Source organism: Hemiscyllium ocellatum, chromosome 32 (genome assembly GCF_020745735.1).
Source record: "Hemiscyllium ocellatum isolate sHemOce1 chromosome 32, sHemOce1.pat.X.cur, whole genome shotgun sequence".
Classification (NCBI taxonomy): domain Eukaryota; kingdom Metazoa; phylum Chordata; class Chondrichthyes; order Orectolobiformes; family Hemiscylliidae; genus Hemiscyllium; species Hemiscyllium ocellatum.
Genome location: NC_083432.1, coordinates 37,557,957 through 37,573,359, shown reverse-complemented (window position 1 = coordinate 37,573,359; position 15,403 = coordinate 37,557,957). Strand labels below are relative to the sequence as shown.

The 15,403-nt window shown below is 41.8% G+C and overlaps 1 protein-coding gene and 1 long non-coding RNA gene across 2 annotated transcripts in view; one reads left to right on the top strand and one right to left on the bottom strand.

The window, feature by feature from the left end:
• The window catches only part of kat2a (K(lysine) acetyltransferase 2A), a 39,144-nt gene extending 33,677 nt beyond the window's left edge, over positions 1-5,467 (bottom strand). The window contains exons 1-2 of the mRNA XM_060849099.1: positions 5,195-5,467; positions 101-224 (exon numbers count right to left, since the gene is read on the bottom strand). Of these exons, the coding sequence (XP_060705082.1) occupies positions 101-224; positions 5,195-5,428 (358 nt within the window). The 5' untranslated portion in view covers positions 5,429-5,467. The remainder of the gene's footprint in view (positions 1-100; positions 225-5,194) is intronic.
• Positions 5,468-5,732: 265 nt separating this feature from the next.
• On the top strand, positions 5,733-15,011 carry LOC132831046 (uncharacterized). The gene is made up of 3 exons (XR_009646471.1): positions 5,733-5,810; positions 12,447-12,469; positions 14,752-15,011. It is a non-coding gene; the product is annotated as an uncharacterized LOC132831046 (long non-coding RNA).
• The last annotated feature ends 392 nt before the right edge of the window (positions 15,012-15,403 follow it).

Sequence of the window (15,403 nt, the reverse complement as noted above, 5' to 3'; positions counted from 1 at the left end):
GGTCAAAACAGTGCACCAGCCATAAGTGGGGTGTTGCTGCGGCACCCAGTTATCACAAATCTTACATCACATTAAAACTTTAGTCCACAAAAACACTTACCCAATGTGTGCCCACAACTACGACAAGGTTCACACAGACTGGCAGCTGGTTGCTGAATATCCATTCTTGGAGCTGTAGGAGGATTTGGATTTTTCCAGCCATTACATTTGCAGGTATCATTCGCCTAGGAAAAATGTTTAAAAAATGAATATGTAAAACAATAGCTGCATTAATCAAGAAGATCAACTCTCTCAAACTTCCATACGTTTTGACATGAAGGTATCTGGGCAGTGCCAGGGATTGAGATGAAGCAATTTTATTTAAAATATAAATATATCACTCATTTGTTTCTTGGTAATCTTATAATTCCAATGGAAAGACTGGCCATGGCTTTGAACAATTAGATAATAAAGTGCAATATGATGCATTTTGGAATAAAGAATGGAGGAAAGGCCAAATAATGTGCACAATTCTAAATTAGGTGTACAAACAGAGACATTGGGAGTATAAGTGCCCAAATTAATAAAACTGGCACATCATGCTGAAATTATTTAAAAAGGCATATAAACTCCTGAGCAACTTAAATAGAGGCATAGAATAGAAAAGCAAAGAACTTATAATGAGCCTGAATAAAACACTGGCTTATCCTCAACTAGAGTATTGCATCAAATTCTGGGTATCCCATTTATACACACGCTTGAGCTGAGGAAATCTATTTTTTTTAGTATTTTAGGACCTGAAATATAGTGACTGAGTTTGCAGTGGAGGGAAGTTCAACTGCAGATTTCAAAAGAGGATTGGAGATACACCTGAAAAGAAACACAAAAATGAGTTATGAAGAGGGGACATGACAGACTAAATGGCCTCTTTCTGTGCTGTAACAATTCTATTATTCATTGTATGAGAGGAAATTGATGAATAAAATACTGAAGTCACTGTTTCCCAGAAACTGCACCCATAACAAATGATGACCACAGCCAAATAATTATGGCTCACTATAAATTATATAAAACTAGAATCTGTGCTGGATCTGACAGGAATTGTTACAAAAAGTAAATAAACTAACTGAATGTTTCTCAGTAGCTGACAAACTGTGAAGCTGCAGTTCAAATCAATACCATTATCTTTAATTTCAATCAGGGAATTAATTTAGAGGAGCTTCTCCTTGATTTCAACTGCTGAACAACATCTCACAATATTAGAAATGGTTTCTTAATATTATTCATACATGAATAGTAACTAGTACCGACTTCTCAGGACTTCCTATTCTGAGCGTAAAGCTCTTGCAATGTCTAATGTTTCACAGAGCTGAATTTTTCTATGCTTTAGTGTATATACATAGCTATTTATTCTAGTTCTGGGTTCAGATGACTGATGTGATAAAAACACACGACTAACTATTTAAGCACAGATGGGAAGAATATCACCTTTGCACTTGGAACTACTTGATCAAACCATATATACTGCACAATAAATGTCTCGTAGAGAACTTAAAGTAATAATTCAAATGAAAGCACTACTTTTATGTAGGTTTATTTGACAGATGGATTTTAGCAGTAGCTGATAAATAATTGTGTTGTGGCCAACTGTATATAGCATGATAAATATCTTGGATGCACCGTGACTGAATAGCTCACAAAGACAATTAAGTAGTCCAGCAGACATATTTATCACTCCACTGCTGATCAGGGCAAATCCATTCTGCACACGCAGTACTTTTGTAAAGCAAGTAAAGGGCAGTGATTTTATTTTTTTTTATGGAAATGTAGTTGAAACAAATGTGGAGCATTTCAGGGCTTTACGGTGCAACTATTTCTAGAAAAAAAAAGAGACTGGCGGATGCTGAAAACCAGAAACAAAAACAGAAATTGCTGGATAAATTCAGGAGGTCTTGCAGCATCTGTGAAGAGAATTAATAATTCAGGTCCTGTTCTGAAGAAGGATCACTGGACCGAAAACACAAACTCTGCTTTCTCTTCACAGATGCTGCCAAATCTGAATTTTCCAGCAATTCCTGTCCATAATAAAGGGGTTTTCTCGCAGTTTTGAATTCAGAAACTTCTCTTTAAATTCACCTCGAATCATATTCTCCAAATGTATTTATTTTCTACATTATCAATAGAAACATACAAATTAGGAGCTGGAGTAAACCATTCAATCCCTCCACTCCACTTTGCCATTTCATGAGTTCATGCTGATCCAATTATGGCTGCAATTTTACTTTCCTGTTTACACCCTGATATACTTTAACTCAGATGTCAATCAAAAATCTGTCTAACTGCCTGAAAAACATTAAAGACTTGCCTCAGCTGCTTGTTTGGAAAGAAAATTCCACAACAACTCTTGGAAACAACTTCTCTCAGTCTTAAATGTCAGACCTGATATTTTTAACCTGTTTCCCCTAGTTCCAGTCACTTGCGTGAGAAGATGCTTCCTCTCATCATTTATCATGTTGAGTCTCTAGGTAGAAGAGGGTACTGCAGATGCTGGAGATTACAGTCAAGATTAGAGTGACGCTGGAAAAGCACAGCAGGTCAGACAGCATCCGAGGAGCAGGATAAGCCCTTCCTGATGAAGGGCTTTTGGCCGAGACGTCGATTTTCCTGCTCCTCGGATGCTGCCTGACCTGCTGTGCTTTTCCAGCACCACTCTAATCTTGACCTCAGGGGCAACTTTTTCATGCAGAGGGTGGTATGGAATGAGCTGCCAGAGGAAGTGATGGAAGCTGGTACAACTGCAACATTTAAAAGGTATTTGGATGGGTGTATGAATAGGAAAGGTTTGGAGGGATATGGATTGGGTGCTGGCAGGTGGGATTAGATTGTGTTGGGATATCTGGTCGACATGGATGGGTTGGACCAAAGGGTCTGTTTACATGCTGTACATCTCTATGACTTTATGACTCTATGACTTGTCCTCTCAACTGTCAGCTCCGCTTCTTTCTCAAAACAGTTGTGGTTGCTCACATTCTGGCTCACTTTAGGATATTCTCAGGCTACTCTGACAGTATTCTGCTAGACACTCCCACTTTCATTCTTCTTCCACTGAGTTTTTCCAGTGATCCTGCTTCACTCATGAGAACAGTAACATAGTGGCAATGCTACTCAAGCGGGTCGGCACAACATCGAGAACCGAAGGGCCTGTACTGCGCTGTAATGTTCAATGTTCTACCAGGGATTCAGAAACTTGGACTAATGCCCTGGAGATACAAATCCCATCATAGCAATTGGGGAATTTAACACCTCATAAATAAGATTTATGAAGCTTCTGTCCAGCTCACTCTAGGCCTTCCTTTCCAATTCTGTTCACATTTAACTCCAGATCCGTAGTAGAGTCAATAATTACAGAACAGACCAGTCGGTCCAACTAGCCCATGCCAAACATAATCCCAAATTAAACTAGTCCCACCTGTTTGCTTCTGGCCCATATCCCTCGAAACCTTTCCCATTTAAATATCTATCCAAATGTCTTTTAATCATTGCGATTGTACCCACTTCCGTCACTTTCTGGGTTCATTCCACACCCAAACCAACTTCTAAAAAATCTGCCTTATGTCTTTTTCAAAATTTCTCTTGGCTCATCTTTAAAAGATGCTCCCAGTCTTTAAATCCTCAATCCTAGAGAAAAGACAACTACCAAACTCTACCTATACCTCTCATTACAAAGGGACCTCAATTATCCGGCATTTGATTATCTGAATAATAGGATATCTGGCAAGATTGCAAGGTCCCGATGCTTGGCTAAACTATGTTATGTCAAGATTAGAGTGGTGCTGGAAACGTACAGCAGGTTAGACAGCATCCGAGGAGCAGGAAAATCGACGTTTCGGGCAAAAGCCCTTCCTGATGAAGGGCTTTTTGCCCAAAACATTGATTTTCCCGCTTCTTGGATGCTGCCTGACTTGCTGTGCTTTTCCAGCACCATTCTAATCTTGACTCTGATCTCTAGCATCTGCAGTCCTCACGTTCACCTGAACTATGTTATGTGGCATTCGATTATCCAACCGAAATACTGTCCGCCCATTTCCTTCAGATAATCAAAAGGTTCCTCTGTATTTTATGAGCATCTATCAGATTGCCTGTCAACCTCCTATGCTCCAGTGAGAAAAGCTGCAGCTTATCAAGCCTTCCCTACCCGGCATCATCCTGGTAATTCTCTTCCAAACCCTCTCCAGCTTGATGATATCCTTCCTATAACAGAGTGATCAGAACTGGAAACAGTATTCCAGAAGAGACCTCACCAATGTCCTGTACAACCTCAACATGACTTCCCAGCTCCTAAGGTCATAAACGTGAAGTGGTTCCCTTTGGTCCCTCCACCGATGCTAGCTGACCTGCTGTGATTTGCAGCATTTTCTGTTTTTAAACTCCTGTCATACAAGCCAAATTTGACAGTCCTCGACCCTCAGTCATGTTTCAAAACTTATATCTAATCCATTATCACCAAGCTCCTCAACTTTATCTAAGACTATGCCATTAGACATCCTCTGCTCTTCCAACTCTAATTGTATTCTTGTTCCAAACAATTTAAGGAACTCTGTTACGATAGTCTTCTTCCTGCATAGTCCCAAACTTTCAACTGCCCTTTATATCTCTACCTCAATAGAGTTAGGCAAATTCTTCCTCCAATTGCTTTGGTCACCATCCAAACTTCAGGCTAGTAGTATTCATATTGATCTCTGAAAGGGGTGGCTTGAAGCATTCAACTAAAAAATACGATTTGTGTGTTTAAAGAAAGTGTGATTCGACCGCTTATTATTTGCTAAAGTTACAAATTGAAACGCACGGTATTTCCTAGGTGCTTTGTCTATTCAAGGGGCGTTGCAGTCACTGAAAGACTATGGAACATCGTTACTTTCGCATCAATTTGCCTTCCTGTCAATTTTCTGACTGCAGCTCCACAGGTTGTCCACGACTCTCAGTTTGTACAGTCCTAAAACAATGTGTGTGCAGGGTTACTGATGGCGAGGCAGAAGGGTAATGAAGGAAAAATGTGGAGCTTTTCATTCTGCACATTTCAATTCCAAAGCAGATAAGAGTGTTGCCCAGTTTGACGGTGAGAAAACAAAAAGTGACCCAGTCTCAGCCTGATGGACCCTGGGGGGGGATTGTGGCCCTGCTCGGGCAGACCCCAGTCACTCTGCCTGTAACTTACCTTACAGGCTGAGAAGACGCCGAGTTTCTCCAGCTTCTTGGCCCGGGGGAAAGCGCGGACCTGGGCCTTCCGCTGCACCGAGCGCTGCTGGCTGCTGCTGGCACCGGGACGGGCCGGATCGGCGGGGCTCGGGGCGGCGGGAGAAGGTGAGGCCGCGGCCTGGAGTTGGGCCTGGCATGGGGACGGATAGGGCGGCTGAGCCCGGGCCTGCGACGCTTGGGCTGCCTCCGCCATCAGCCGCGAGGATACCCCCCTCTTCACCCTTACCCCCGCCTTCTCCTCACCCGCTGCCATGGCAACCAGCCGGAGCCGGCAGTGCGCAGACGCGACACGGGATGCAACCTGGGAACTGTAGTCCACGCCCTCTCACAACAAAAAATATTCCCGTAACGAATAAAATTTATCAAACACATCTCACACACAAATATAGTGTAAAACTCTTCGGAGGTGATCTGTATTCAAGGTAATGACGTTTCCATTTAAACCCAGGCGAGGCATCATGGGAGTTGTAGTTTCTGGAGCGGCGTTGACATTGCAGCGCATGCGCACTATCATTTGGAGCAGAGGCGTTTGAAGCTTGGACGAGAGTCGGAGGTTGTGCATGATGAGGGCGAAGGTAGGTGGGCGTTGATCAGTCACAATCAATCAAAAATCATAATTCGCAAGAAAATAAAAGTGAGATGAAGTGTTTAGTGTGGAAGGTGTTGGTTCCCCTTCTTCCCTCATAGTGTTTGTGTTGGAGACCGCGGCCATGCCGTTATGGGGACGGGTAGGCAATTGGCGCCTCTGCCCTCACTTTTATACTGTAAGGAAAATGTAACTAAATCATTATATTATGGGGGGCGGGGGGAGAGCGATCTGATAATGTAACTAAATCATCGTATATCATGGGTGGGATGAAGGAGCGATATTTAAAGGATTAATGCCACCAAACAGGACAGCGATTCCTTCAATACCTCGTGAATTTAAAGGATGAATCGGACTTGGATTTGTCCAAACATTTAGGAGAAAGTGAGGACTGCAGATGCTGGAGTCATTCCTGAAGAAGGGCTCATGCCCAAAACGTCGACTCTCCTTCTCCTTGGATGCTGCCTGACCTGCTGCGCTTTTCCAGCAACACATTTTCAGCTCCTTTCTCCAAACATTTCCCTCATTGAGTCTTCTGAGAGATCATTGTTAACATGATAATCATCATTATAATCAACTGGCTTTTCCCCATGATTCCCCGAGATGTGCAGGTCTGGTGAATTGGCCATTCTAAGTTGCCCATAGTGTTAGGTGCATTAGTCAAAGGGCAAATGGCTCTAGGTGGGTTATTCTTTGGAGGATTAGTGTGGGCCGAAGGGCCTGTTTCCACACTAGGGAATTTAATCTATTCCTAACACATTAGAAATCTATCTCAGCCTTGAATATCTGTAATGACTTTCTGTGGTAAACAATTCTACCAGTTCGCTGTCCTTTGAGAGAAAGAAATCCAATCAATCTCTGCCTGACTCTGACATTACAGTATATGATTATGGCCCCAGATTTTCACACAAGGTGAAACAACCATTCCATAGCTACCACGTCTCAGCATCAGTAAGAGCAACATTTCGGGCTGGAGTCCTTCAGGAATGAGGCTGGGAGCCTCGAGTGGAGAGATAAATGGGAGGGGTGTGGATGGGGAGAAGGTACTAAGAGTGCAATAGGTGGATGGAGGTAGGGGTAAAGGTGATAGGTCGGAGAGGTGAGTGGAATGGATAGTGGAAAGGAAGATTGACAGGTGGGACAGGTCATGAGGCTGGTGCTGAGCTGGAAGGTTGGAACTGGGGTAAGGGGAAATAAGGAAACTGGTGAAGTCCACATTGATGCCCTGGGGTTGAAGTGTTCTGAGGCAGAAGATGAGGCATTCTTCCTCCAGGCATTGGATGGTGAGGCAGTGGCGATGGAGGAGGCCCAGTGCCTGCATGTCCTTGGCAGAGTGGGAGGGGAGTTGAAATGTTCGGTCATGGGGCAGTGGGGTTGATTGGTGCAGGTGTCCCAGAAATGTTCTATTAACGCACTTCGCGAGAAGGCATCCAGTCTCCCCAGTGTAGAGGAGACTGCGTCAGGAGCAACGGATAAAATAAATGGCGTGTGGAAGTGCAGCTGAAACTTTGATGAGTGTGGAAGGCTCGTCTGGGGCCTTGGATGGAGGTGAGGGGGGAGGTGTGGGCACAGGTTTTGTGATTCCTGTGGTGGTAAGGGAAGGTGCCAGGAGGGGAGGATGGCTTATTAGGGGGCGTGGACCTGACCAGATAGTTGCGGAGGGAATGATGGATAGGAGTGGGGAGGGAAATATATCCGTGGTGGTGGGGTCTACTTGTGGATGGCAGAAAGACGACGGTTGATGCGATTTAAGTGGAAGTCAGTGGGATGAGAACCGGGGGCGGGGGGGAAGGTCCTGGGCCTCCTCCATCATCACTCCCCCACAACCCAATGCCTGGAGGGAGAACGCCATACCTTCCACCTTAGGAACCTTCAAACCCAAGGCATCAATGTGGACTTCACCAGTTTCCTTATTTACCCTTACCCCAGTTCCAACGTTCCAGCTAAGCACCTTCTTCATGACCCGACCCACCTGTCCGTTCCACTCTCCTCTCCGTCCTATCGCCTTTACCCCCACTTCCATCCACATATTGCACTCTTAACTACCTTCTCCCCAGCCCCTTCCATTAATCCCTCCACCCCCGAGGCTCCCAGCCTCATTCCTGATGAAGGGCTCCAGCCTGAGACGTCAATTCTCCTGCTCCTCAGACGCTGCCTGACCTGCTGTGCTTTTCCAGTAATGCACTGTCAACTCTCATCTTCAGCATCTGTAGACCTTAGCTTCTCCCTGTGCTTCAGTAAGGTTTAACAAATGTATTTGGAGGGGGCGGGGGGGGGGTCATTCTCCTTTTACCCCTTTGTTTTCACAGGTGGATAATGCTTGTGGTGGTTTTACGGATTTTTTATTGCTTGGATCCCCATCCTGATCAACACAAATGCACTAAATCTGAGCTTTAAAAGAAAATGTACTGATATTGTTCTAGCTGAAAATCAGTATATTGAATGTTACTTATGGTGTGAGGTTTTTTTTAACTAATGAAGGGCTTTAATGATGCGATTTGGTATGTTTAAGCTTAAGGCTAATAGAAATGCTTTCTGATTAAAAAGGGTTTGAGATTGAGGTATCAACTTAAATGCAAAAGGTATAAAATAGAGAGCAAGAGCTATTCTTTTGTCACAATACTGAGACAGAATCAAAGTTAGGAATTAAAGGAGAGAACATGCTAAAATTTGAAATTAGGTGAATGATGAAGGAGGAGAGATGGGAGAGGAGCAAGAAGGTTTCACGCCACTGATTGTGTAGAGGATAGCCAAAGCAAGTTGTTAATATAATGATTTGGAGGTGCCGATGTTGGACTGGGATGTTAAAATGTTAAAAATCACACAATACCAGGTTATAGTCCAACAAGTTTGTTTGGACACAGTAGCTTTCGGAGCTCTGCTCCTTCATCAGGTGGTTCCGAAAGCTAGTGCTTCCAAATAAAGCTGTTGGACTATAATCTGGTGTTGTCATTTTTTAACTTTAATATAAGGAAGAAGTGATTGCAAATTAAATTGGCTTGAATTTTATTGAGAATAATGTTTAAATCAAGGTTTTAAACTGGTGTACTATGACAGGTGACTAGTGTGCCATGAATTTTTTTGAAAGCTATGCTGCTTTCGGTAAGTATCAGGAATATACCTATGCTTCTGATCTCCTCTAGAACCTCAATATCTGTTGCTTAAAGCAATCTCTGTTGACACTCGGCATCCCTATCAACTGTGCTGCTTGTCCATAGACTTATGTGCCCTGCAGAATATCGTAGATCAGAGAGACATAGGGGATCAGGTCATAGTTCGTTGAAAGTTGCATCATAGGTAGACAGAGTGGTTAAAAAAGGTGTTTGGCACGCTTGCCTTCGTAACTCAACCTTTCAGGATAGGAGTTAGATCACCACATTGTGGTTGTACAGGATGCTGGTGAGGCCAGTTTTAGAGTACGTGCACATTTGTAGTCATCCGGTTATAGGAAGGAAGTTATTAAGTTGGAGAGGTTCAGAAAAGATTGACTAGGATGTTACTGGAACTGGACGATTTGAGTTATAAGGGTAGGCTAGGACTTCTTTCACTGGAGCGTAGGAAGTTGAGCGGTGACCTTATAGAGGTTTATAAAATCTTGAAGGGCATAACTGCGGCAACGTTTTCACACAGGGTGGTGCATATGTGGGATGAACTGTCAGAAGAAAAGTAGATGCCCTTATAGTTACAATATTTAAGGCAGATAGGAAAATTTTGGTGGGATATGGGCCAAATGCAAGCAAATGGGATTAGTTTAGTTTGGGAAACTTGGTCAGCATGGACAAGTTAGACCAAAAAATCTATTTCTGTGTTGTATGATTCTGTTAGAACAGATTTTCAAGTGAATATTTTTGGATTTCTTTTTTGAGTTATGCCACTGCTCTGAGTCTTAGATTGTAATAAGAAATGGCTATGTTTCTTGCCAAAAAAAAGTGGTTTCTCTGCTAATTCAGTCATGAACCATCTGAACCTAAAGAAACAAAGGCAAGGACTGTTCTGGCCTTTGGATTTTCATAGACAGGAGACGTCAGTTGCCCATGAGCTGAATTTCTCATCTGCAGAGGGAATTTGGAAAACACTCATGGTACCAAGTAAGTTAAGATATCATTTACAGACAAAACATCCCAACTCTAGTGAACAAACATATTTAATACTTCAAAAACGTGAGAGAATAAAGCACCAAGCAGACCAACCCAACATTTGGAGTGTGTGCAGTTATTGGATAAAACTCAAGAAGCTAGGTACCTGATGGCTGAACCTTTAGCAAAAGTAAAACCCGTAACATTGCCAAAAGTATAACTGTGATTGCATGTGAAAACAAATCATGGGTATGATGTTAGGAGCTGATGATGCAAAAAAAATCAATAAAATTCCATTCTCTGATAACAGTTAAAACAATGAATTGATGATATCTCAGCCAATATTCAGGTGCTGCAAGAGAGGTTAACTACTAGTGGCATACTACTAGTCAAATGAACATTAGGGTGGAGCTCTTGTCAGTGAAGCAAGGTCTGTGGCTGACCCTCTCCTCAGTTTCCCACCCCTGTGGATGCAGTTTACTCTATTTTGCAGTTTGTTCTAATACGTTGTTCATGAATGGTTAGAAATAGTTGAATTGAGCAGATCTTCAAAATGCATCTGGATGCACAGACAAAATTTTTTTCGCTGGTGGATTTGAAACAATAGTGCTTTCGATCCTCCTGTAAGCTTGCCAATATATACTATAATGCAAAACTCTCCATGAAGGAGAGAATGTCCATATTACAGAGGAGGAAGTGCTGGATGTCTTGAAACTCATAAAAGTGGATGAATCCCCAGGACCTGATCAGGTGTACCCTAGAACTCTGTGGGAAGCTAGGGAAGTAATTGCTGGGCCTCTTACTGGGATATTTATATCATCAATAGTCACAGGTGAGGTGCCGGAAGACTGGAGGTTAGCTAACATGGTTCCACTGTTTAAGAAAAGTGGTAAGGACAAGCCAGGAAACTATAGTCCAGTGAGCTTGACATTGTTGGTGGGCAAATTGTTGGAGGGAGTCCTGAGGGACAGGATGTACATGTATTTGGAAAGGCAAGGACTGATTAGGAATAGTCAACATGGCTTTGTGCATGGGAAATCATGTCTCACAAACTTGATTGAATCTTTTGAAGACATAACAAAGAGGATTGATGATGGCAGAGCAGTAGGTGTGATCTTTATGGACTTCAGTAAGGTGTTTGACAAGGTTCCCCGTGGGAGACTGGTTAGCAAGGTTAGATCTCATGGAATACAGGGAGAACTCACCATTTGGATACAGAACTGCCTCAAAGGTAGAAGACAGAGGGTGGTGTAGAGGGTTGTTTTTCAGACTGGAGGCCTGTGACCAGTGGAGTGCCAAAGGATCAGTGCTGGATCCACTACTTTTTGTCATTTACATAAATGATTTGGATGAGAGCATAAGAGATAGAGTCAGTAAGTTGGCAGATGACACGAAAATTGGAGGTGTAGTGGATAGCAAAGAGGGTTACCTCAGACTACAATGGGATCTTTATCAGATGAGCTGAGGAGTGGCAGATGGAGTTTAATTCAGAAAATTGCGAGCTGCTGCATTTGGGAAAGCAAATCTTAGCAGGTCATATACACTTAATGGTAAGGCCCTTGGGAGTGTTGCCGAACAGAGAGACCTTGGAGTGCAGGTTCATAGCTCCTTGAAAGTGGAGTCGCAGTTAGATAGGAAAGTGAAGAAGGCGTTTGGTATGCTTTATTGGTCAAGAGTATTGAGTGCAGGTGTTGGGAGGTCATGTTGTGGCTGTTCAGGACATTGATTAGGCCACTCTTGGAATATTCCTTGCAATTCTGGTCTCCTTCCTATCGGAAAGATGTTGTGAAACTTGAAAGGGTTCAGAAAAGATTTACAAGGATGTTGCCAAGGTTGGAGGTATTGAGCTATAGGGAGAGGCTGAACAGGCTGGAGCTGTTTTCCCTGGAGCGTCGGAGGCTGAGGGGTGACCTTAGAGGTTTATAAAATTATGAGGGGCATGGATAGGATAAACACACAAAGTCTCTTCCCTGGGGTGGGGGAATCCAGAACTAGACGGCATAGGTTTAGGGTGAGAGGGGAAAGATATAAAAGAGACCTAAGGGACAACCTTTTCACTCAGAAGGTGTTGTGTGTATGGAATGAGCTGCCAGAGGATGTGGTGGAGGCTGGTACAGTTGCAACATTTAAAAGGCATCTGGATGGATATATGAATAGGAAGGTTTCAGAGGGTTATGGGCTGGGTGCTGGCAGGTAGGACTGGATTGGGTTGGGATATCTGGTCGGCATGGACAAGTTGGACCGAAGGGTCTGTTTCCATGCTGTACATCTCTATGACTCTATAAGGCTGTAACCATAGTAAATGCAAGAAAATAGACTTCCTTATCAATCTATTCAGATATTAAAATTTGGGTCAGCTGTGGAAGTGTTCTCATTTGTTATGTGCCTTTATGCTGAAAAGGTTGTGAATCACTGATGAATATTACTGAATTGTAGTAATTTGTATACTTGAGTTTTTAGCAAACAAATCGAACATGCAAGATCAAATGCATGTTCTAGAAAAGAAGGAGAAAAATATTCTAACCTATTTTTCCTTTTTTAATTTCCAGTGGAGGAAAAAAAGGATGCGCAGGTTGGTGTACAGTTTTTTATATTTTCCAACTGTTTATTAAAATTAATACATTACATTTCAATTAGCAAATTGTGGATTGGCTGTCTACTTTGTTTCAATCCCAAACCCATTCCTGACTAGTTACTGTCTTGAGTATTGCTGACAAGGACATATTTTGGTCTCTTGACTTGCCACCAAGTCATCAATTCTGAGGCTTGTAGCAGATCAAGATACCACCAAAGTTCCCACTTAGCATATTTGCCCCCGAACTTCAAATCAAAATAAAGAATTATACCCTTAGTTTCAGTTCAGCTGTTTTATATTGTTGCATTTCTCAGTGTTCATTTTTAATAACTGCCTACAATGCATAAATGTGAATAAATTACACTGTTCAAATAATGGTGTTTCTTTCCTCAGTTTGAACAAAACTTTGGAGCATTTTGAGTATGACTTGGAATATAAATATTTGCTGTTTTTATACTTTCAGATTGTGACATAAAATGGCCACTACATAGTTATGACAAACAATCCAAATATTTATTCTTTGCACTGTAGAATATTCCACAATAGTCAAACTTGGAATAAAAGCAACAATTTATGTTAAAGGTGCTTATAAATACAATGTCTCAGTTTCTTTCTCCTGGGGCATTATCAAACAAAATTTGGCGAGAACAGAAATACTAACTTAGTTGTGGGGGAAAAAAAAACTGTCTTTTAAAAAAATACAGCTTTGGGAAGAAAATCTGAATCGTAATGCCTTCGCAACTGAAGGCAAGAACCTTCAGAGATAATGGGGGATTTTGAAAACACAGATGAGAAATTTGACTCCCAATTAAGCAATGACTCCATCTCAGTGGATCAGCAAACATAGTGGTGTTGGACAGAATGTAAGTGTAGACTGGGACACAGGCAACAGAGTTTTGAATGATTAAGCTTGCGGTGGGTGGAATGTAAAAGACCAGCTAGGAGTATGTTGCACTAATTACGTATGAGGCTAACAGAGGCTTTGGTGAAGATTTCAGCAGCAGATGATTTAAGGTAGAAATTGGGCTATATTATGGATATGGAAATGGGCAATGGTTAGTATGATAAGGAAACGTGGTCAGATGTCATCTAAGGATCAATATGATCAGTTTACAAATGGTCTGTTCCTGCCTTGGACAGTTACCAAGATGAGGGATAGATTTGGCTTGGGAATAAAGTTTGTGGTGGGACCAAAATTGCTGTTATTGATGTTTGGTTTCCCAAATGCTGCTGCTTCATTCAGTGATTTTCAGAAAAAGCACGTAGAATATAAACACAATTATGGGGAAAGGCACTTGAGAATTCTGCCTTTTGCTTTTAAGAACCTTTGTTCTCACAGGATTAGATTAGATTAGATTAGATTAGATTAGATTCCCTACAGTATGAAAACTGGCCTTTGGCCCAACAAGTCCATACCAACCTTCCGAAGAGTAACTCACCCACACCCATTCCCCTACCCTGTATTTACCCTTGATTACTGCACCTAGCACTATGCGCAATTTAACATGGCCAATTCACCTAACCTGCACCCGGAAACCAGAGCACCCGGAGGAAACCCACACAAACGGGGAAAATGTGCAAACTCCACACAGACAGTTACCCGAGGCAGGATTTGAATCCGGGTTCCTGGCACTGTGAGGCAGCAGTGCTAACCACTGAGCCTGGTGAGTCAAATGGCACACTACACTTTCACATGGTTGGCATCTGTTCCACGGTGCTGTCCAATGATCAAGTATGGAAGTGTGAATCAAACCAAGCTTCATCGAATCCCATCCTTAGGACTGGAAAACATCAAAGGCAAAAGCTATTACAATTACACCTGCAGACTTTATGGATACGGTAAATACAAGTAAAATTAATATTTTAGGAAGAACTGTAGACTATCCAAAACAAACTATGTTCCATTGTATTTGGTGAGAATCTGAGAATTTGGACCCAAAACTTTTATATAGTATAATATAATGAAACTTCCAAAAAGCTTTTAAAACTCAAGTAGTGACACATAAGAGGACATTATATCAGATGACCAAAGATTGGTCCTGAGTTTCTCCAGCACTTTGTTTATATTACAGATTTCCAGCATCCACAATATTTTGCTCTTGACTTTCTTAGCAGAATGTAATGCAAAAGAGGTGCAGGGAAGTAATTGCTCCAATCTTTTCAGTGCTGTTATATTAAGTGTCTAGCTAATCTTACTTTTTTTTAATTGTAGCTGAAGTAAGTTATGCAGTGCTTAGTTTATACTCACTTTAAACTTATTAGTCTCTATTCTTGTGTAGATTGAAGCGCAAACGTAGGAAGATGAGGGCAAGGTCCAAGTGAGGTCTGCAAATGGAGTGGCAACACCGTGGTGACTGGCAGCTGTATTAAGCTTCACCTTCATTGTTAAATGGAAGACTGAAGTTTTCATGTTTCAAGAATTTCCAATTTGTTTTATCTGTTGCTGAACTTTGTTATGGAATGCATTTTATTGCAGTTCTTGATGTTTTAAAATAAAATTGTTTTGAATACACTTTAAATGAGTGCAAAACAGAGTAAATGCCTTATGTCATTTATATTTCCTTATTTATTGATTTTTACATTGTATCCTCGATACAAATTGATGAAGCTCTTGTTTCTCACAATGTGAATGTTTGCTGAGTTTGCATTCTTTAATTATTTAATTATTGGCCCCAAACTTTATATATGAAAGCACATTGCAGAACCTGTTGATTCCTGTCTACCTAGTGTGAAACATTCTCATGTATAAAAATGATTAAATATGATTTCTTGACCTCGAGTCATACAACATGGAAACAGGCCCTTTGATCCAACTAGTGCATACCAACCATGTTTCCGAACCAAACTCTCCCACTTGCCTGCATTTGGCACATATTCCTCCAAATACTCATCCAAATATCTTTTAAATATTATCACTACACCTACATCTAC